The 21,970-nt window shown below is 33.5% G+C and overlaps 1 protein-coding gene across 1 annotated transcript; it reads left to right on the top strand.

The window, feature by feature from the left end:
• The first annotated feature begins 19,546 nt into the window (after positions 1-19,546).
• LOC131063160 (3'-N-debenzoyl-2'-deoxytaxol N-benzoyltransferase) lies at positions 19,547-21,657 on the top strand. The gene is made up of 2 exons (XM_057996936.2): positions 19,547-20,063; positions 20,411-21,657. Exons 1-2 carry the CDS (start codon positions 19,626-19,628, stop codon positions 21,308-21,310), a joined length of 1,338 nt encoding a protein of 445 aa, XP_057852919.2. The 5' UTR covers positions 19,547-19,625; the 3' UTR covers positions 21,311-21,657.
• Positions 21,658-21,970: the final 313 nt, after the last annotated feature.

Raw genomic sequence — 21,970 nt, 5'->3', positions numbered from 1 at the left:
TTTCTTCAGGTACTGAATCATCTTCCTTGATAACCAAGAATACCCATTCCTTTCCATTACTAGATCCACTAGCTGAATCTTGTGATGGTTCATCATCAGAATCAGTCACACCTTCCTCATCTCCATAGTAGCATGATTTTTCTTTGTTCCTCTTGTACTTATGCTTGTTTTGGTAATCATGGATAGGCCTAAGAGATATTCTAGCTCTTTCCTCAAATCTTGAATTCCTTTTAGGAAATCTAGATGCAAAATGACCTATCTTATTACATGTGAAACATTTAAAAGGTGATTTTCCTTCATACTTACTTCATGTCGGATCTTTAGGTACTCTTCTAGAAAATAGGGCTTCAAGTTGCTCAAACTCTTCATCTTCTTTCTTCATTTCCTCCAGTTCCTTAGCGTATAAGGCTTTCCAATCACTCTTGTCATTAGATGATGTAGATGCATGAAAAGCAGGTTCAGATTTTGCAACTCCAGAAGGACCAAATTCCTCAAGCTCAAAAGCAGATAACTTCCCAACCAAGGTATCCCTATTAACAAAGGTGTTTGCCATTGTTCTCAACCCATTAATTGTTGTAGCCTTCATCTTATAAGCCAGTGGCAAAGCTCTAAATACTTTAGAAACTATTTCATCTTCGCTCAAAGATCCACTACAACACTGAATTCTCGGAATAATTTCATTAACTCTCCCCATAAAAGTAGTAATCCTTTCATCTTCTTTCATATTTAGGTTCACATATCTCACTCGGTAACCATCAAGTTTATCAATTTTAATAGTAGGGCCACCTTCATTCAGTCTCCAATTTATCCCATATAACCTTTGTCATTGATTTGTCGGTTAGTCCCATAACTTGCTGATCAAAAAGTGCACACAAAAGGGCTTCTCTAGCTCTGCAATCATTTTCAATTTCCTTATCCAAGCCTGTCGAAGGAGGATTGCCAGATGTTGTATTATGAGGTATATATCCTTTCTTAGTGATCTCCCAAATATCCTTACTAAGACATCTCAGATGAATCTCCATCTGAATCTTCCATACTCTGTAATTTTTTCCATCAAGCCTAGGAATTTCTCTCCGGAAAAAAGATGCACATGAACTTGATGAACTTGAACTATTGGATGCCATAGGATCTTCCTCAAGTGGTTAAGCTTCTGCAGAGAGGACCAGGCTTTGATACCAATTGTTAGACAACTCAAATAACTGATGAACAACTAAGAGGGGGGGTGAATCAGTTGTTAACAGATTATAGAACTTTAAGCATTAAAACCTTATTACCGGAATAGAAAATATAATAGTTAAGCACACATATAATCCATAGAACATTTACCAACCATCCACAAAAGATAACACCAAGATTTGTACGTGGAAAACTTGGTAAAGGGAAAAAACATGGTGGGAAGCCTACCCATAGTCTAGATAATATTATGTAGTATGTGATTACAAAAAGAGGGGCCGACACATGCAGGAAGGCCAACAACCTAGAGTGCACTTCTCATCACAAAAGGAGCCTCATTGAGTACAAAATAAATCCAAACTACAATCTGGAAAGAAGAGTGAACTGCAAGAATAGAATCTCCTATGTCTGAATATAGTTCCAGTTAAGCTCAGTACCAGAGGTCTTAAACCTCTTTCACCAACCCAATTTGATCACCTATGATCGACCAAAACCTCTGCATATGATTACAACCTTATTCGCACATAGATATCCTATATCCCAAAAACCCATGAATATATGCCCATGATCTACAAAGAGATCTTACATCATATTTATACCAACCTGGGACCTAAACAATTAGGTCGGCCACCTAAAAGATAATATAATAAATTCATAACATAAACCCTCAATCTAATTATCAACCAAGTAGGCCTAATACCGAAACAACATAATCAATCAATAGATCCAACTGGAAATGCATTAGGATCATCCACCAACACGTTACATAAACCAGTCCATAACCTAGCTGAGATAGCATTAGGTCCGGACCCAAATCCAACACCACCGATCAACATGAAAATGAACAAGATAACCAAAAACATCTTGAAAGACATATAGAAACCACGCCAACACCACTTATCACATGCATAAAAAGATCTTTAACAAAGCTCTACCAGTAGAACCCTTACCGGTGACCAAAAGGCTTACTAGAACAAATGATAGCTCCTGAGTCATCAAATCCCAAACCAACTAATCGTGATACACATCTGAATAGCATGAATGAAATATCCAAACCAATTCCAAAAACTGAAGCATATAGGAGCATACCGGATCAATATCATAATCCAACCGCTCTACTGAAACCTATCGAAAACTGGTAAACAACCAAAACAGTCAGTGTTTCCATCAATCACAAACCATCAATGCAACACATAATCAATTCCTCCAATTTTCCAACAAATCTCGCTTTGAGTACTACTATCATGCATTTGGGTTTGTCAAGATTGATCCATCTGAGCACCCAATTTGAGCATCAAAGGCTCGAAATAAATGCAAAAACTAGGAGAGTTTGGGGAAGAGACCTCTAACAAGGAGGTTTGATAGAACATATGTTCTATCGAAAGGGGTTTCATAAAACCTTTTAGGGTTTGATTGAACCCATGTTCTATCGAACTCCTTGGCCCAAATTTTGTTATAATGACCATGTTATATCAAACATGGCCTATTTTAACTGCCAACGTTCGATAGAAATCGCTATCGGCCAATTTTAAAAAATTTTTGGCTATGAACAATTTCATATAAATCTAGAAGCTTTTTTTTAATTTTTTACATATAAAATTTGAGGGATAATTCAAATTTTTCACAAAGAAGGCATTTTGAAGTGAATTTTGTTGGTGTGGAATTTTCATAAGGCATTTTTTAAAGGAAGGAGATGGAAAATAGAAGGAGAAGGGTAAATAAGATTGCGCGAAAGTATTCACCTAAAATAGAATGAAGACGTCTTGAACAAGAATTAGCAAGATATCATAGGAAGAAAATAGGTACGCATCTTTACAATTTATAATTCATCAACCCACTTAAATTAATAAAATAAAAAATATAATAGAGATTGATGGTGATTAAAAATAAAAATACTCTCTCTCTCACACATTTTACTCTTCTTTAAAGGTGATTAAAAATAAAAACTCTCTCTCTCCCTTTTAGTCTTCCCAGGTGATTATTAAATAATTTCAGTATCTCTCTCTTACTATCCTACTCTATTTAGGACTCTCTATCTTACTTTCTTACTCTTTATCTCTCCTAGGATTCTCTCTCTCTCTCTCCTTTTAGTCTTATTAAAGGTGATTAAGTATTTTTAGTCACTCCCATTAAGACTCTATCTCTCTCCCCCTCTATTTCTCTCTAGATCCTTTCAATCTTCTCAGGTGATTAACTCTCTCTCTCTCTCTCTAGATCCTTTTAGTCTTCTTAGGTCATTTAAAAGTATGTTTACTCTCTCTCTCTCTCTCTCTAGATCCTTTTAGTCTTCTTAGGTGATTAAATATGTTTACTCTCTCTCTCTCTTTGTCCTTTTCTAAGTCTTAAATTTAGGATCTTTCTCTCTTACTCTCCTACTCTCTTTATAGGTCTTTTTAGTCTCTTCCCTTAAGACTCTCTCTCTAGATCCTTTTAGTCTTCTTAGGTGATTAAATCTCTCTCTCTCTCTCTCTCTCTCTCTCTCTCTCTCTCTCTCTCTCTCTCTCTCTCTCTCTCTCTCTCTCTCTCCTTTTAGTCTTCTTAAAGGTTATTAATGATTTTTAGGATCTCTCTCTCTCCCCTTTTATTTAAATCTTATGTGATTAAATATTTTCAGGATCTCTCTCTCTCTTACCCTCCTACTCTCTTTAGTTGTTTCTAGTATATATCCCCTTAACAATCTCTCTCTCTCTCTCTCTCTCTCTCTCTCTCTCTCTCTCTCTCTCTCTCTCTCTCTCTCTCTCTCTCTAGATCCTTTTAGTCTTCTTAGGTGATTAAATATTTTGTCTCTCTCTTTCTCCCCTTAATCACCTTAGTACTTTTAATCTCTCCCTTTAAGACTCACTCTCTCTCACTCACTCACTCATTCTCTCACTCTCTCTCTCCCTTTATTCTTCTTATAAGGTGATTTAAAACTATGTTTAGTCTCTCTCTAGATCCTTTTAGTCTTCTTAGGTGATTAAATAGGTTTAGTCTCTCTCTCTCTCTCTCTCTCTCTCTCTCTCTCTCTCTCTCTCTCTCTCTCTCTCTCTCTATATATATATATATATATATATATATATATATATATATCCTTTTCTAAGTCTTCAATCTAGGTGATAATTATTGTTCTTTTTTGTAAATTTATTTAGTTTGTAGATAGCACTCTACAAGCACAAGCTCATGCAGAAACTCAAGCTACAGAAGTTGGAGAAGGGTCAGCCGAAGCTCACGGGGGATTCACTGGCTAGGCAATATTATATCATGTGGATTCATATTGGGGTGTTTAATATCCCAAAAATGAAGGTACAATATATTTCTTGTCAGTGAAAATAGAAGGGATTTTAATTTGGGCGATGAAAAAAAAACAATATCTAGATAAAATAGTGGGGCTTTTAATTTAGGATGTGTATTGGGAAGGGGTGAAAAAAAGGAGTTTAGGCCAATATTTTTTTAAAATAGGGGGATTCTTTAGTATGTCATGAACGCACGTTCTATAACCTAGGTTAACTAAGTGAAGTTCTCATGCCCAAGCTCAGACAAGTATGCATCTTTACTTATCGATCTCTCTTTCTAGATCTATCTACTCTCTCCATCCATCCCCTTTAGTCATTATAATTAAATTTATACTATCTAGATTTTTAAAAAAATTTAAAAAAATTGGTTTTTGTGTAGCTTGTTCTCAACACTGAGAAGCTCAAGCAATGGATGTTGGAGAAGGGTCAATATTGCTTCCTTCTACGAGTATGAATGAGAATATGGATATAGCTCAATGTGTAAAGAGAAAAAATATTTCTAGAAACTTAGATCATTTAATTGAAATGGATGTGGAGAAATTGAGATATTATGTAGGCCAATCTACATATACTAATAGGAGGATATTGAATAAAAAGTCAAATAAAATAATTGCTTAGTTTGAGAATCTTGATACACTTGAAAAAGCCCAGCTATTATCAATTTAACTTCTTAATAATGAGTTAAAAGAGCCATTAAAATTGTTGGGTGTAGATACAACATTCAAAAGGAGGAAATTTTCTAACCTACAAAAAGATATTGTTGAAAATGTTAAGGATGGTTTGGGTTCAATTGGGAAACAGTCTAGATCTATAGATAAGACCATTTCAAGAAGAGTGATATTGACATCTATTTTAAATGATAAAAAATGTCCCAAAAAAGATAAATCTCCTCACTTTCATCTGAGATTGGATATAGTAGGAAGAAAATATCACATTATGTGAAAATGAGAATGAATTTGGATGATAGTACATTGGAAGGCGATTGGGCAATAATGTGTTGTGTAGAGCTCCTCATTCTAACATGATTGAAGATGGAGTTAGGAACTTGATCACTACATTTTGGATTGATCATACTTGTCCTTCATCAAATAGTAGAGATGTTATCAAACATAGTATTGGGCCTAATAAATTTGTGCTACATACAAAACATATTGAATTTGATCTCTACTATCAAGTGTTTTGAAAGATGATAGAAGAAGTGATGGTTTTCAAAATTCTCCCCCTAAACAACCAAGTCAGTGCATAGTATCAATTTTATGTGACAAATCAGATGATAATGCAATAGGTCAAATAGATTGCATAAATGGAAATTGTGAAACTTGTGGTAATTTGGCTAAATTCCCATTGAGAAATGAAGATACTAACATGAAAAGGATGGTAAAATGTAAGAGTTACAAGTACATAAAGTCTTAAACAAAATTTGGGAAAGAATCCACAAGGTTAGAATATGTAGAAGAGAAGATACTTGTTGGAACCTTGATGGATAATTTTTGTAAATTGATTCAACCCTATATACGTCATGATTTTTTTGCTAAGTGGAAAGTACAACAATTACAAACACTAAGAGACACTTTCCCTCTTGGAATAATTTTATCGGTTGTCAACTTTGCAAAAAATTACTTTTGTTCATCAAAAATGGATTCAATCAAAATACTACTTTTCAAAGCATATCACTATTATGGTCCAAGTGTGTTATCGACACGCACAATTAGATGTGAATGGTGTTGAAATTATATTTGAAGCATGGGCCATTAAGAAAGAATATCAATTTTATGTTAGTGATGATAAAGAGCATGACACACATTTTGTGGAACATTGCTTTAAGAAGTTTTTTGGATATTTGGAAAATAGGGGCATTAAAATTGAAAACCATTTTTTTTGGTCAGATGGATGTGCAGCATAATTCAAATCATCAAGGTATTTTTATGCACTATGTAGATATCATCAAAACCAAAAGATACCACAAGTTTGGATTTTCTTCGAGAGTGGACATGGAAAGGGTGAGCATGGTGGTGCAAGAGCTTGCATCAAATGTGCTTTAAGAAAGTATCTAATGAATTATCAGGGATTTCATATAAAAGATGCACATGATGTAGTTGAATTGTGCAAGATGCACTTTGTACCAAATGAGACTAGTACATCATGAAGATCAGATAAATTTGTACCATATAGAGTGTTTGGGAGATATCAAGTATGCACAATCTTTCAAAATTTGATTTTATTTCATGTTTTCAAATTACTCTAAAATTGAAATACTTAATATTGAATTGAAAAATTTATATGTAAATTATTTTTTTATGTTTTGAAGATGTGGATAGAAGATAAATGCATGGATGGAAGAGGGTAGAGAAAACAAGGTCTTTGCATTCTTTTGTGAGTACAAATAGTTGCATGTGGTCATTGTACACTAGAGATTACTCATGCTTTTATTTTAATTACAATTCTGAAAACTCTGATGAATGCAACAACCAGGAACATGGATATGTCAATGCATGGAAATTGGTACCACTAGATGTTACTAATACAAATGATGGAGATGAGGATGAAATTTTCGATGACACTCCATTGATTTCGATTGGTTATGACCATATTTCAGGATTGATCAAAATTGGTACGTATAAATTTACATGTTTAAATTTAATTTCATGATATAATGGTTTTATTTTTAATATATACATACATACATACATACATACATACATACATACATACATACATGCACACACACACACACCCACCCACACACACACACACACACACACACACACACACATTGAATTCTTTAAAGTAAATTTACCAAGAAATTTATTGCAGGACATTTGTTTGCAGTCATAGCAGAGTCTGAAAATATAGAAGGTGTTAGTTACTATATATTGCATTGCACAAAGGAGAGGAATAAGTTAACAAAACAAGAAACAAACAATGGAATGTTGCTTCCCACAAGTTCAATGCAATTTATTTTAAATTTATTTTTGAAACTTAATTTAATATAGTATCTTACATTCAGGAGAGCTAGAAATCATTGTTTGAAATCTAAATTTTTATATAAAATATTATAGAAATTCTTTAATAGGTTTGGAATGTTATTTTCTATGTGCAGGTTCAGTTGTTGTGTAAGGAACGTACTTGAAGAAAATCAAAATAGTTAAACATGGGATTCACTTTATTGATTATCAACATGAAAACAAGGTCTATTAGTATAGCCACCTTATAATTGCTAGCACCTTGTCTCTTCATCCAATCGTAGGATATGGCATTCAAAAGTGGAGACTAGATACTGATGAGATGAGAGAATATTACTTGTTATCCAAGAGCGGGTTGAACCACTTCACGTGGCCTAGAAATAATGTATATGTTTTCCATTTGTGTCAAGGTTGAACAATTTGACATTTATAAATGTCTTAAAGGGATGTAGTTAGGACATGGCTTAAGGGGATTCAATTTAAAATCTTATGTTGCATGTATGTGATATCGTTTAAAGTTTTATGAAATTTTCATTGTTGTTAAATGGACCTTGAGTAAGGGGGTGTCATTACCTAGAAATGATTTTTAAATGTCTTAAGGTGATGTTTAATTAGGACATGGCTTAAGGGAATTATTTAAATTCTTATGAAATTTTCATTGTGCAATAAATTAATATGTTGTCCATCTATTTCAAAATTATAATTAAGTACATCTTAACTAAAACATTATTTATAAATGGACCTTAATGGGATGTAATAATTTGAACATGACTTAAGGGGATGATTTAAATTCTTATGCACATGTACATGATACTGTTTAAAGTTTTATGAAATTTTCATACAATTTTTAAATGGACCAAGTATATGGGGATGTCATTACCTAGAAATGATTTTTAAATGTCTTAAGGGGATGTTTAATTAAAGGACATGGCTCAAGGGGATGATTTTAATTCTTATGCATGATATTGTTAAAAATGAAGCTTTATGAAATTTTCATTGGGCAATTTAATTTAATATATTGTTCATCTATTTCAAAATTATATCAAGTCTAGATCTTAACTATTTAAAGCATTATTTTAAAATGGACCTTAAGAGGATGTAATTAGGACATGGCTTAAGGGGATGATTTAAATTCTTATGTGATATTGTTTAATTTTTTATGTAATATTATCAATTTTATATATATAATCATAATCTAATGTGTCATTAGATGTCATCAATAGAACGTGGGTGAAAATAAGATTTGGACAAAAGACTCAGATTCTTTCATCCAAAAAAGTGTAACCCACTATTGTGGGTTCATCCCTAGCACATAGACCAATTGAGTCATTTCACTCGGTCAAGACATAACTTCAAACTTCAAAGGAACCTTGTGGTGATTTAATTACTTTTCAAGAGAGGTGAATCTTCCTCAATTCACCTATAGTTGGTTTTGATAACATCATTGCCAACAAGTGGTAAGAGTATGTATTTGACTAGAAACTTTAGAGAAAGGGCTAGAAACCCACCAAGATAAATTATAAGAGCCAAATTTATTTTGTGTACACTTAATATTTCATTTTTTATAGTTTATACTTGCTTCTAAATTTTATTTTCATATATGTAAATTTTCCAACACATTATATTGATTGGATAGTGCAAATTTTTTGCATTTTTATTTGAATGTGGAACTCAATAACATTTGATCTATATGCCTCTTTACATAAATTGTTATTTTTATTTTAAGTTCGAAAGTCTTTAACAACTTGTTTTAAATATTTATTTTGCTACAAGGTTTGATACTAATAATTATGTAGAAGCATGTTCTCTCCTTATAGCTTTAGAGAAATCTTGTGAATTGGGTTGGAAATAGGTTATTTGTGAGATGGATTCTATGATGTTAGTTTCTCTTTTGAATAAAGAGAGTTTTGATGACTCATCTTAGTAATTGGCTTCTTTTGTGGCATAGATTCACTTTCTAAGAACTTTGATTCTCTCCCCTAATTTATATTCGCCATAAATGGAGTATTGTTGCAGATTCTCTTCCCAAATGGGCTTCTGCAATTCATCGAAGATGAAATATTTTTTATTGGGATTTATTATCCCCTAGTCAAGCTACATAGTATCTTTAACTTCTTGAAAATAACAAGGATTGATCATTGTTTATATATCACTAGTTTTGTTTGGTATTTGTGTTCTTCCAATGGTGTTGGATCTATGGGAAATCTCTTTGTTTTTTCCTTCTTTTAACTTTTGTGATATAGTTATTATTGTTTTGAAATATTTATGTAATATTTTTTTACTTTTTTTCAATATAATCTTATCCCTTTTTTTTTTGAAAAAAGAAAAAATTCTTTGACAATGTCATATGTGCATTGGTTATATTCCACAATTGAGCATTATAGCTAATCCTCACATCCAAATCATTTGTTTAAAGTATAAGCAATACTAATTATAACAAGTTATTCAATAAAATTGTTGGTATTGTCAAGTTAGTTTAGCTAGTTGTTTCATATTTAATGATTCCTTTAATTGGCCCAATCTAGTTCATTTATGATTGATAGGACATGAGTCAAATATTTGTTATAATATTTTTATAACAATTATTAATGCTTCTAGTCTCCAAGTGTAGTTGGTATCATGTTAAAGAAATATATAACCAATGATACTTAACCATTATAACACTACCAATGCATCATAGAGTTTGGAGGCTAGTAACCTTTTATCTCTATGATGACTACTAATCTACATGGTGATTGTATGATCAAACATCTCACTCGCACTTTCTAGGTTGCATTCTGGTATATTTGTGGTGAATGGTGAGGGCACAAAGCTTTCAATATTTCATGTAAAAACACTATTCAATCCAGTATTATAAGAAATGTCCATAATTAGAAGTATAAACATAGTAATCTAATTCACTCTCCTCAACCTCATTGTAAATATAGAAGACTTCAACAGTTGAGAATAATGGAAATTTTATCTAATTATTTTCTCACTTCGCTATTTAATCCAAGGGTATGGTAGGAAGGAATAAGTGATGGAATGACATAGGGGTGATAATTTCACTATGCTACAGGTATACAACTCTCCTTCATATTACCCATTCAACTAGTTTTTAATCTATATAAATTAATAATTATGAGTTCTTCAATTGGATCATGTACTAGTTGGAATAGGTATATTTCTACTTTAAATATATATTTATCTTCTCAAAATTTATTTGAAACCTTTAGTAAATGACATAAAATCTCAAAAAGACACAAGATTAAGTATAGGTGCCACCAAATTATTACTTAACTTTCTTCATCATGAAAAAGAAGTGTCAAAACATATTCTAATCCTTTTATTGATCATGAGTTTCTATTTATTTAACAATAATTAAGATGACATGTAGTATTGATCATTTATCAAATCAAGAGCCCTTAGTAAGTAGTTGTTTTGGAACTATAAAGTTAGATTTTAAACCAATTTCTCATATAGGAAAACTATGTATCCTTAAAATTAGTTAACAAATCACTAAGCTATCTCGAAAATATAGGTAGATTTGGATATTGAAGATATAATGTATTTTGTAAAAAATAAATTGATATTCAACTTTGACAAGGTAAATTCAACTAGTTGTCGAGATGTTCTCTTTCATATAATCTACTATAGAAAATGGTGAGCACTAATACAAAATATGCATTTTCTTACTTCACACAAGCAACAAATTAATTTATTTTATTTTTTCACAAAAACTCAAGTCTAAAGTTATATATGTTCTAGTATAACTTAATAATAATTATAATTATAATAATAATAGCCTAGCCTAATATATATGACATGAAAGGAAGGATACGGTCTGCAGGAGTTGCTTAGGTGGGAAGAAAAAAATTTGAACCTACAAGGCAAAATGTTTACCAAACCAGCAATAGTAGATGGAAGGAACCAGACTAATGGAACTCCGTGAGCTACAAGAATTCACAGAGGAATAAGCATATCTAGAATTCCCAAGAATATCAAAGACCTCCACTCAAAAGATTATCCAAACAAAAGCAACCAATATTTGATATCTATGAGGGTTATTGCTCTAACCATTCACGGGATCCTGTCAGGGGAAAAGGGTTCTTAGATCACTTGAGGAAACATATAGAAGCGTATTTCAAAAGTAAAAATATACTCTATGGCCAGTTTTTACCCTCATATTCTTCCTGGCCCAACAATATATAGGTAAGCAATCCCAAATTCCTCTCCTACCCAAACAATATTCCAATTGCAGGGAGACGAGATCTTTCAGATCCCACACTTAGAGCATCCTTCAACCCAAAGTTTGATAGTGCAGGGAGCTGAGACCATTCAGCCTCCCACCTGAACAATATTCCAATCACAAGGAGCCGAGATCTTTCAGATCCCACACTTAGAGTGTCCTTCAACCTAAAGGTTGATAATGCAGGGAGCCGAGACCATTCAGTTTTCAACCTTAAAGTGCCCTTTATCCTAAAATCTGATAGGCAGCTTCGCAAATACAGATCAGGTGAGGAGATCCCCCCCCCTCCCCCTGAACATTTGATGAGCCCTTAAAAATTTAGAGGAAAAAATAGCTAAATGAAGAACATATTGATTTGCCGATCAAAAAGAGAGATAATGTGATCACTCTTGAATCAAGCCACCTTGATAAGAAGTAAAAGGTTACTCTCCCAGATTAGGTCATTATGCCCTAAATTTTGCATCTTCGAGAGAGAGTGCTTGTTGGTAAGTTTTGGAAATCTTCTCCTTCATCTGATGATTTGTTGTCATGGGCTAAGAAAGGTTGGAAAGGGGTTAAGGAAATTTTCTACATTGATAATGAATCAAGGTTTGTTATTACAATATTTCATTCAAAATATTTTAGGGATATGACCCATAAGTATAAGGGTTGGTTCTGTAAGGGTTTTGGTCTTTTCATTGTCCCATGGGTACCAAATTTCAAGACGGACTCTGCAATCTATAAATTTGCCTCCTTTTGGATCTCCTTTCTGTCCTTGCCTTTGGAATATAGAGATTTAGAGTTGATTGAGTTAATTTGCAAACCAAATTGGAATCTTCATTAATCATGATCTAATTCCTTTTGAATTTACTCATCTTCCAATTCGAGTATGCTTTCTTCTGGACACGTCAAAATTGGTACCAGATAATTTATCAATTGTTTCCAAATTTGGTACTTGGAAGCAAACTATCATTCTTGAAGAACCTGAAATAGAGGATTCTCATTCAGCCTTTCTGGGACATTTCAATGCTCAATGTCAACAAGATTTGCATCAAATAATTAAAGTTTGTGATGATCATTCTACAAATCCCTCACTAGTACACTTGACAAAAAGAGGCTCTGGAATAAAATAGCAACACCTATCAATCAATTTGTAGATCATAACATTATTTTGGAAGGTTACTTCAATGCTATTGTCTCCCTCCAAGAAAAAAGAGGGGGTATTTGTCCTCCAATAAGGATTATTGAAGATTTTGTGGGTTTTATCTCTGATAATGCATTGACAAATATAGTGCCAATAAAGGTTTTTTTTACATGGACAAATAGGAGAAAGAGCTTTTCACAAATAGCTGAGAGATTGGATAGATTTCTCATTTCTCAACAATGGTTGGTACGGAATTATCAATTTGAATCAAATATTCTCTCTCTTATTTGCTCAGACCACTTTTCCATTTCACTGAATATCTCTTCCAAGAATTCACCTTGTGCTCATCGGCCTTCGTTCAAATTTGAAAAGATGTGGTTCAGACATCATCATTTTCTCCCCTACTTCATCAATGCTAGGTGAGTGCACCATTTCATAATGGAAATAAAATGCTTCAATTTTACAAGAAAATGCAGTATGTTAAATCTCAAATTAAAGTATGGAATGCCACAGTTTTTAAGAATATTTTCCATGAAAAAGATATGGTGGCAAAAGAGCTAGCAGAAATTCAGGATCATATCATTATGCAGAGCATGGATAATGCCACATATGATAAGCAAAAACATCTTCAAACAACATGGGAAGAGTTATGTAAGAGAGAGGAAGTTTATTGGAGGCAGAAGTCTAGGGAACTTTGGTTGAAAGAAGGAGATAGTAATGCAAAATTCTTTCATGTGTCAGCTAAAGAAAAAAGAGTGGCCTCTTCAATATTTGAGATTAATGATGCTAGTTCAGGTAATAAGCTGACAAAACCTTAGGAAATTCAAGATGAAGGAGTGACTTTTTTAAAAATTTTGCTTACTCCTCCCCTTGGTAACACACAATTAGCATCTAAAGAACATGAAGCCATAGATGTTATCCCAAATATCATTTCCTAATGTGACAATGAGGATCTCATGAAACCTTTCACTCTTGAAGAAGTTCATGGAGTGGTGTTTTCACTTGCCCTGGATTAAGCCCCGGGTACTGATGGGTATACAGCCCTTTTCTTTCAAAAGTGTTGGGATGTCATAGGTTTTGATTTGTTGGAAGCACTTGAAGAGTCAAGAAGAAGTGCTTCAGTGCTGAAGATGTTCAATGTTACTAATGTAGCAATTCTTCCCAAGGTTAGAGTACCAAAAACCTTTGCGGATTTTAGGCCTATCTCCTTTTGTAATACCATCTATAAAATTCTTACTAAGGCCATTTATCAAAGATTGAAAAAACTCATTCCAAAACTTATTTCACTAGAACAAGGGGGCTTTGTCCCTAGGAGGGAAACTATGGAAGGAGCACTAGTTGCACATGAAGTTCTCCACTCCGTCCAAACCGCCCAAATGCCATCTTTTATTGCTAAGCTTGATATGATGAAGGCCTATGATAGGGTAAATTGGAATTTTCTCTTAAAAGTTCTCCACAAATTTGGATTCTCTGATAAATGGTGCAAATGGATAAGAGCATGTATTTCGGGAGTATTCTTCTCAATCATTATCAATGGGACACCTTCAGGTTTCTTTGCAGCTACTCAAGGTGTTAAGCAAGGAGACTCCCTATCCCCTTTCTTGTTCATCATTATGGAAGAAGCACTTAGTAGATTAATCAAATTTAATAATGAAAAGGGCACTTGGAAGGGTATCCACATTCCCAATAATCCCATTTCAATCACACATACACTCTTTGCAGATGACACTCTTTTATATGGAAAATCCAATATAGCAGAGGCTAATCAAATTAAGAAAGTTTTGGAATCCTACACATCGGTTTTAGGTCAGAAAATTAATGCTCAGAAATCAAAGGTATTTATCTTCAACATAAAACCTACAGTTAGCAGAAAGATCATAAAAATTTTGGGATTGAAACTAGAAGATTTACCTTGCTCGTACCTAGGTATTCCTTTCTTCATGGGAGCTAATAAATCATCTTATTGGTGTGCTTGAAAGGATTAAATCTAGAATTTCAACTTGGCGAGTTAGATGGTTGTCTCTCTCAGGCCACATCCTTCTTATCAAAATTGTTTTGGCCTCCATACCTAACTACTACATCTATGTCCTTAAGGATCCAAAATCAGTTGTCATGAAGATCCAAAAAATTATCAGAAGCTTTTTATGGAACGTTAATCTATCTCAAGAAAAGAAAATTCCATTAATTTCACTCACCAATATGACACATGGAAAGGTGGTGGGAGGAGTAGGACTGCATGATCTCACCAAATGTAATAAAGCATTTGGAGGTAAATTGGTATGGAAAATGTACTCCAAGCCTAATGCAAAATGGTGTCAAATCATGCAAGTGAAGTATCTAGATTCTTCAAACCCGCTAAGAATCCTCACCATTGCTAACCCCCCAAATGGATTTGCAATGTGGAACTTCATGATGTCCTCCAGAGAATTGGTAACCACATATATTTATTGGCAAGTTAATAATGGGGAGTCAATTCATTTATGGAATTACTCATGGAATGGACACCCTCCACTAGCACAATGTCAACATCTGCAAGAAATAATTCCTATTCTTACTCATGTATGGGGTGAGAAACTCATTGATTATATTTAGGAAAGGCCATCTGGAAATATTCTTTGAATATTATCATTGATATTAATCAAAAGAAGATGTTATAAAACCTTTTGGATCAGAGAATTGTATCCCTTTCAGATAAATCGGATAAATTTTTTTGGGCTCCTTCCAAACAAGGTGTATTTCCAGTTAAAAATGGATATGCAGCTTTACAACATATGATGGATCAGAAGCAGATCCAAAGAGCTTTTAAATTATGTTGGAATAACAAGGTCTTGCCTAAAGCAAGTTGTTTCTCTTGGTTGGCAGTTCAAAACAAGATCTTAACTAGTGATAGACTAGTCAAGTTGCAAATCTCGCAACCATTTCTCTGTGTTATGTGTAATAAGGAAAGTGAATCAGTCGACCACTTGTTTGTTCAATGCCCATTTTCTCAATAGTGTTGGTTCTTCATTTTGAATAGATTGCAAATTTCATTGCCTCTGCCAAACATAGTTTGGGATTTGTTTCGGTCTTGGCCTACTTTGTTTACCTCCTCCACCTTTTCTTGTATTTGGCACATCATTCCAACATCAGTCATTTGGTCCATCTGGTGGGAAAGAAATAAAAGATCTTTTAGGAAAGTGTCTTTGTTTGTTGATAAAATTTTGGAAGTCATTGAGAAATTAGTTTCAGACCTAGTTAATGTTTATGTTCAATCCCATTTTAACATTTCTTCATTATTTCCATCTTGGGATTCTTCCATTATCAAAAATTGGAAGCACATTTTATCACCATCTAACTCCAACATGCCATCTTCTAATAAATTGATTAAGGTTGATAGATCTAATATTTCATGGCAACCCCCTCATCGAGATTTTGTCAAAATTAACTTCGATGGTTCATCAAGAGGGAACCCAGGTGACTCGAGGGCTAGAGTTTGTATTAGGGATCATATGTGCAATTTAAAAGCATTCAAATCTTCTGTATTGCCTCCAGGAACTAATAATATGGCAGAGGTGCAAGCGTTACTAGAAGGATTGATCCTCGCAAAGAAATTGGGTTATCTAAAAGTTCATGTTGAAGGGGACTCCTCTCTTATTATTAATGCCTGTATACAGAGGAAAACATTAAATTGAAGGATAAACTATATTCTCGGACAAGTTTGGTTTTTGCTAGATTCATTTGAAGCATTTCATATTTTGCACACTTAAAGGGAAGGTAATAAGATGGTGGACATACTTGCAGACATGGGATGCGATGCTCTTCAAATTGAATCGATCAAGGACGATCATGAGTTAAAGGAATTTCCACAATTAAAAAAAATTCTATGGGATGAGATTTCGTGTGTGATGAGACATGGTAACCATCATGTTTAATCATTTACATGCCATTTAATTACACTTGCATGAATGATTTCGAACCAAGGTGAATTAATCACTTAGCACGATCGCATGTGCAATATGTCTTAAATTAGTCCCTCGCCATCTTTGCATACATGACTACATCCTTGGCACGTGTGAGATGTAATTCGATAACACCTTGTAAATGATTAAGCAAAGTTGTCACATGTGAATTCTTGCAATAAGGAAGAGTTCATAATTATAACATAGGTGGATGGGTCGGCTATTAAACATCACTTCCTCCATCTCAAAGGCATTTTTACCTTGCAAGCTAAACTGGTTTGTGCATAACATAGGTTTTGAAGAGGGAAAACAAATAGAACACCAAAATAGGGCTCGTCGGCTTCAACAGAAGGAAGATTGCAGATAGACTCTACTTGCGCAACATGTCACAGAGTGCACACAGAGTACTTGCCACCCAACTACAGAGTCTTCTTAGCAGTGGAAGAGTGGGAGAGACCCTTCATGGAGCACATAACAGACGTTTTTCTGGGACAAGTATTCCAAATTCAATCATACTAGATCAGGAGGAGTACCAAGCGGGTGATTGGTGAAAAAATCTTGTTTCCTCAGGCAAGACGAGCTATCTTCCCTTCATATTTTATCTCTATTTTTTTGTCAAATGCATTTGATTTGCTCCAATCCCTTTCAATGCTTAAGTTAATTGCTGCCAAAGTTGTCAAGAATGAATTTCTGCTTGGTAATAAACTTCTTCTTGCAGTCCAAAGATATGACTTATGGGAGGGTAATGCCCACATTGGGGGCATTTTCCCGCAGAATTTCCTCCTATCCAGACATGTCTTTGTTTCAATTTATGACAACAGTAAACACACACCAGAGATTCAAAACTTTTCTTATATCCAAAGTGCTTTGGATAGGCACCGTAGGGAAATAGGGCAGGAATTGGTTACTTTGATTAAGAAAAATTCAAATGCACTGTTAATTCTGTTGAATGTCGAACCCCCTGAGGTGAATCCACCCCCGCAACTGGTAGTGCCAGATTTGAATGTTGTCATAGGGCCTGTGCTATCGCAGGGCTCAAATGAAGTTGCAGGGTTAGTTCAAATTCCACCTACAGTCGATAAGGGCAAGGTGCAAGAACATCAAGATGAAAACGTCCAGTCGATGGATGAGTAAAGAAAAGGGTAAATTATGTTACATATTTTGATGGGCATAATTATGGATGTCGGATGGCTCTCCATTTTCTAAATTGCTGAGGATGACCAGGTTGCGAAATTATAAGCCTACGTGCAGTATTAACTATCCCAAGTTAATATTTTTGGAATGTAACGAGATCGAGTCAGTTATGTTGTCCTACAACCAATTGAAAAAATTGGTGTTTTTGGTCTTGTAAAAATGATATTTCTATCATTTCACTAATTTAGTTTCTTTAGGTTAGCGTTAGTTTTTTAGGGGATTTCATTTGAAATTGAAGCTATAATCGGAGATTTTCTTTTTTCTGGTTCTTTCCTGCCGGTATGCTTGTCGAACCAAATTTTGTATCCTATTATTATATTAATATATATGTGGCTTGCCACCTTGCTTAAAAAAATAAAAATAATAGCCTAACCTACTCTAATACCAAGTTAAAAATTAAAATCTTAAGTTACTAATCATTTTTATTTTTTTTGATAGGTAATTGGCCGAAGCCTGAATAGCTTTTGACTGGAGCTATGAACCAGTGGGGCCACAGTAGGGGGCCCCATCCCCATTACATATCTTTGAATTATTATTATTATTATTATTATTATTATTATTATTGTGTTTGATTAGATTGACCCCAAGACCTTCCCCATCCTATGGAAGGCCAAGAGTCAACTTAGAATTCCTCTTTAGATGTCCTTATTGAGAGTTGAACTTGGGTCTCCACCATGAGAACCTAGTATTTTAACCAGTTAAGCTCAACCCCTTGGACTTAAGTTACTAATCATTATAAATAAATAAAAAAATTAAATAAAAATTAGAAAATATACAAATTAAGAACAATACAAAATGTAAAATAGGAAAAAAAATTCTAAATAAAAAATTTCATAAAATATATTTCATTTGAAACACTTAGAGAATTTAATATTAAAATATAGATTAAATCTAGGGAAGTTCTCCTCACTTCCACATGGTCAATAATACATCTTGTACATAGGTATAGAATTCACTATTTATCTCCATATTCTTCACACCTCTCAATGAGAAAAACTCTCACTAAGTATAGTAGAAAGGGTGAGAATATACATGAAATGGTACTAATCACATATATTCAAAAATTACTAATAATCTGATAGCATTTTAGATTTTTAATTATTTAAATGGTGGATGCTCTAAAAAATATGTAATATGCATTATATTTTATAATTGTTTATTAAAATAATATATGATTATTATGAAGGTATTTAACTCAATAACATTATGATAAAAAATTATCAATTAAATGATGATGGATAAGTTACAATCTAAAATTTTGAGTATGTTGTATTAAAGTTACAAAGTCGCCTAAATTAAATTCAATATCTATTCTAGAATCTCATGGAAGGCTGGGTCATCCAAATCAACACCTAACAGAACTTTCCATGAGATTAACATTACAACTTCATCTCTCTCTAAAATTTTGAGTATGTTGTATTAAAGTTACAAAATCGCTTAAATTAAATTCAATACCTATTCTAGAATCTTATGGAAGGCCGGGTCATCCAAATCAACACCTAGACAGCAATCAGCAAAGAAACCAAATAAAGAGAAAACGTCAATAGACTAAAATTGTACAGTTGCGCAAGTCAACACCTAACAGATCTTTCCATAAGATTAACATTACAACTTCATATCTGATCTCTGCTATATATATAGACTAATAGAAATCCATATTTCAATCATCTGCATTTGATTACTAGATCCTTTTAAGGAAAGAAGCCAAAGTAAAGAGAAGAAGGTTCCATTATAATGGAGAATGAAGGTTTAGGAGAGTTAAATGTGAAGATTGTAGATCGTTGCCTGGTGCCACCATGCATGCCGTCACCTCAAGACACCCTCTATTTGTCCAATCTCGATAACCAGCCAGTAGTGAGATTGGTCTTTAATACGTTGCTTGTGTACGAGGGTTGTGAAAATAAGTTAGCAGAACCTGCCAAAACAATTCGGGAGGCTCTGTCAAAGGTGCTGGTGTATTATTATCCTCTGGGTGGCAGACTGAGAAAGAAAGAAGATGGGAAGCTTCAATTGGAGTGCACAGGAGAAGGTGTTCTCTTTGTGGAAGCCATGGTAGACAATAGCCTATCAGTCCTCCGAGATTTGGAATACCTCAAGCCATCATTTAAACAGCTGCTCTATACGTTCCCTTTCAGTACAGATGTTGAGGAGCTTCATCCCATGGTTATTCAGGTAACCTTACCTTAAAATAGAATAAAATGAAATAGTTTTTTTTCAAGCTTTCATACTATATAATTAGAAAATAACATTAGGATTTGAACTTACTGAATCATATATTAACATGTAATATATCTCTATTAACTTTGTTTGTAGAATTGATTAATGGTTATTCAATTCATATATTTATTTCTATCAATAGTATTAAAGTTTGTTTATGTTTATTAATATAATGTTTTTTGGTCAATTTTACTCTAGGTAAATGGTTTCACATGTGCAGGGTTTGTTGTTGAAGTGACTTGAATTTTGTTTTTAATTTGTTTCTTTATTAATTCAATGTTTCTTGATCATTTTTACTATAGGTAAATCATTTCACATGTGGAGGGTTTGTTGTAGCAGTGACCTTCCATCATAGTGTATGTGATGGACGAGGGTTAGGACAATTTCTCAAAGGTCTTGGAGAGATGGCTAGGGGAGATGCTATGCCCTCTGTGAAACCAATATGGGATAGAGAGCTTCTTAAGCCAAGTAAGTTGTTGGTTCATGACTTAGACTTGATTGAAGAAAAAAGGGGGAGTACATCTGACTCATGGCCACCTCCAATATCTAAAGAATCAATTCAAATTTCTCTTAGTTTAGAATCTAAGGCAATAAAATGTATGAAGCAAGTAATTATGCAAGAATGTGGAGAAATTTGCACTACATTTGAAATTGTTACAGCTTTGGTTTGGAGAGCAAGGACAAAGGCACTTGAAATTCCATATATACAAAGTATGGATGTTTTATTTGCAGTAGATGGGAGGGAATCACTTAATCCACCACTACCAAATGGATACTATGGAAATGGTTTTGGTGTTGCATGTGCAAAGGCTACCATCCATGAACTCATGAACCAACCTCTTTCATATATAGTGAGCATTATAAAGAAAGCAAAGATGTCAATAACTGACAAGTATCTTAAATCAATGATTGATGAAGACCAATTTACTGGTGATGTTTCTAGTAACCAAGGTAATATACTTCTAAGTGATTGGAGGTGGTTGGGATTTAATGAAGTTGACTTTGGATCAGGATGGCCAGTGGATGTATGTACTATGCAGTGGAATGAAAATGGATTAAACTTGTCAAATGGTTTTATCTTCCTTCCTCCCAATAGAAAGATTGATGAATTTAAGATGATAACATGGATGGACCCACAAGAATTCATGTTATTTAAAATAGAAATTGAAGCCATCATCAACAAATATGTTGAAAAAAATTGATTATATAAGTTGTAATGTATATAAATTGATGGTCAGGTCAGACTATTTGATAAATATCCCATGATTTAGTTATATTGGGTCATTTGGATAGAGTGCAATTGATTATATAAGGTGATGAGTAGGCATACATGGGTTTAGTGGTTTACCCATCCAATATATTATTAGGAGGATGTCTATATAAAGAAGGTGGATATAATGTGGGGAATGTACAAAATGTTTGGTATTGTGCTTGGGATCTCTTGAAGATACAATATGGAGTGGCTTCTCCCTTAAGGCGAATAATATGCTCTAAAATGTTATTTTTTTTCTCCATATATTGGATATTATGTTACCTTGCCCTACAAACATCTCTTGTGTTGTGTGTGGTCTATCTTCTACATTATCTTATTTTCATATTTATAAGTGTGGATGTTATCAAATGGTATTAGAGAAATGGTTTTTGCAAAACATGTCATTCATGGAATTCTCTTATCTTTTTACTTTTCTATAAATATTGCTAAAATTTATTAAGGGTTTCTTGCTTTTTGTATTGTATTTGGATCCAACATTAGTACATGAAATAATATTTTTGAAGTTAATTCATTGATATATGATAGAAATGTGCGGTCTATTAATAGAATTGTTTCTTAAAAACATCTTATATATGGTTTTCTAATTTTA

The sequence above is a fragment of the Cryptomeria japonica genome, chromosome 11, assembly GCF_030272615.1.
Source record: "Cryptomeria japonica chromosome 11, Sugi_1.0, whole genome shotgun sequence".
Classification (NCBI taxonomy): Eukaryota; Viridiplantae; Streptophyta; class Pinopsida; order Cupressales; family Cupressaceae; genus Cryptomeria; species Cryptomeria japonica.
The sequence above is the reverse complement of the archived record's forward strand: the minus strand, read 5'-3'. Positions and strand labels throughout refer to the sequence as shown.

Excerpts from the sequence above, each read along its gene's own strand:
- LOC131063160 (XM_057996936.2), top strand. The coding sequence starts at position 19,626 with ATGGAGAATGAAGGTTTAGGAGAGTTAAATGTGAAGATTGTAGATCGT. Across the intron at positions 20,064-20,410 it reads TTCATCCCATGGTTATTCAG|GTAAATCATTTCACATGTGG; the intron begins GTAACCTTACCT and ends TTTTTACTATAG.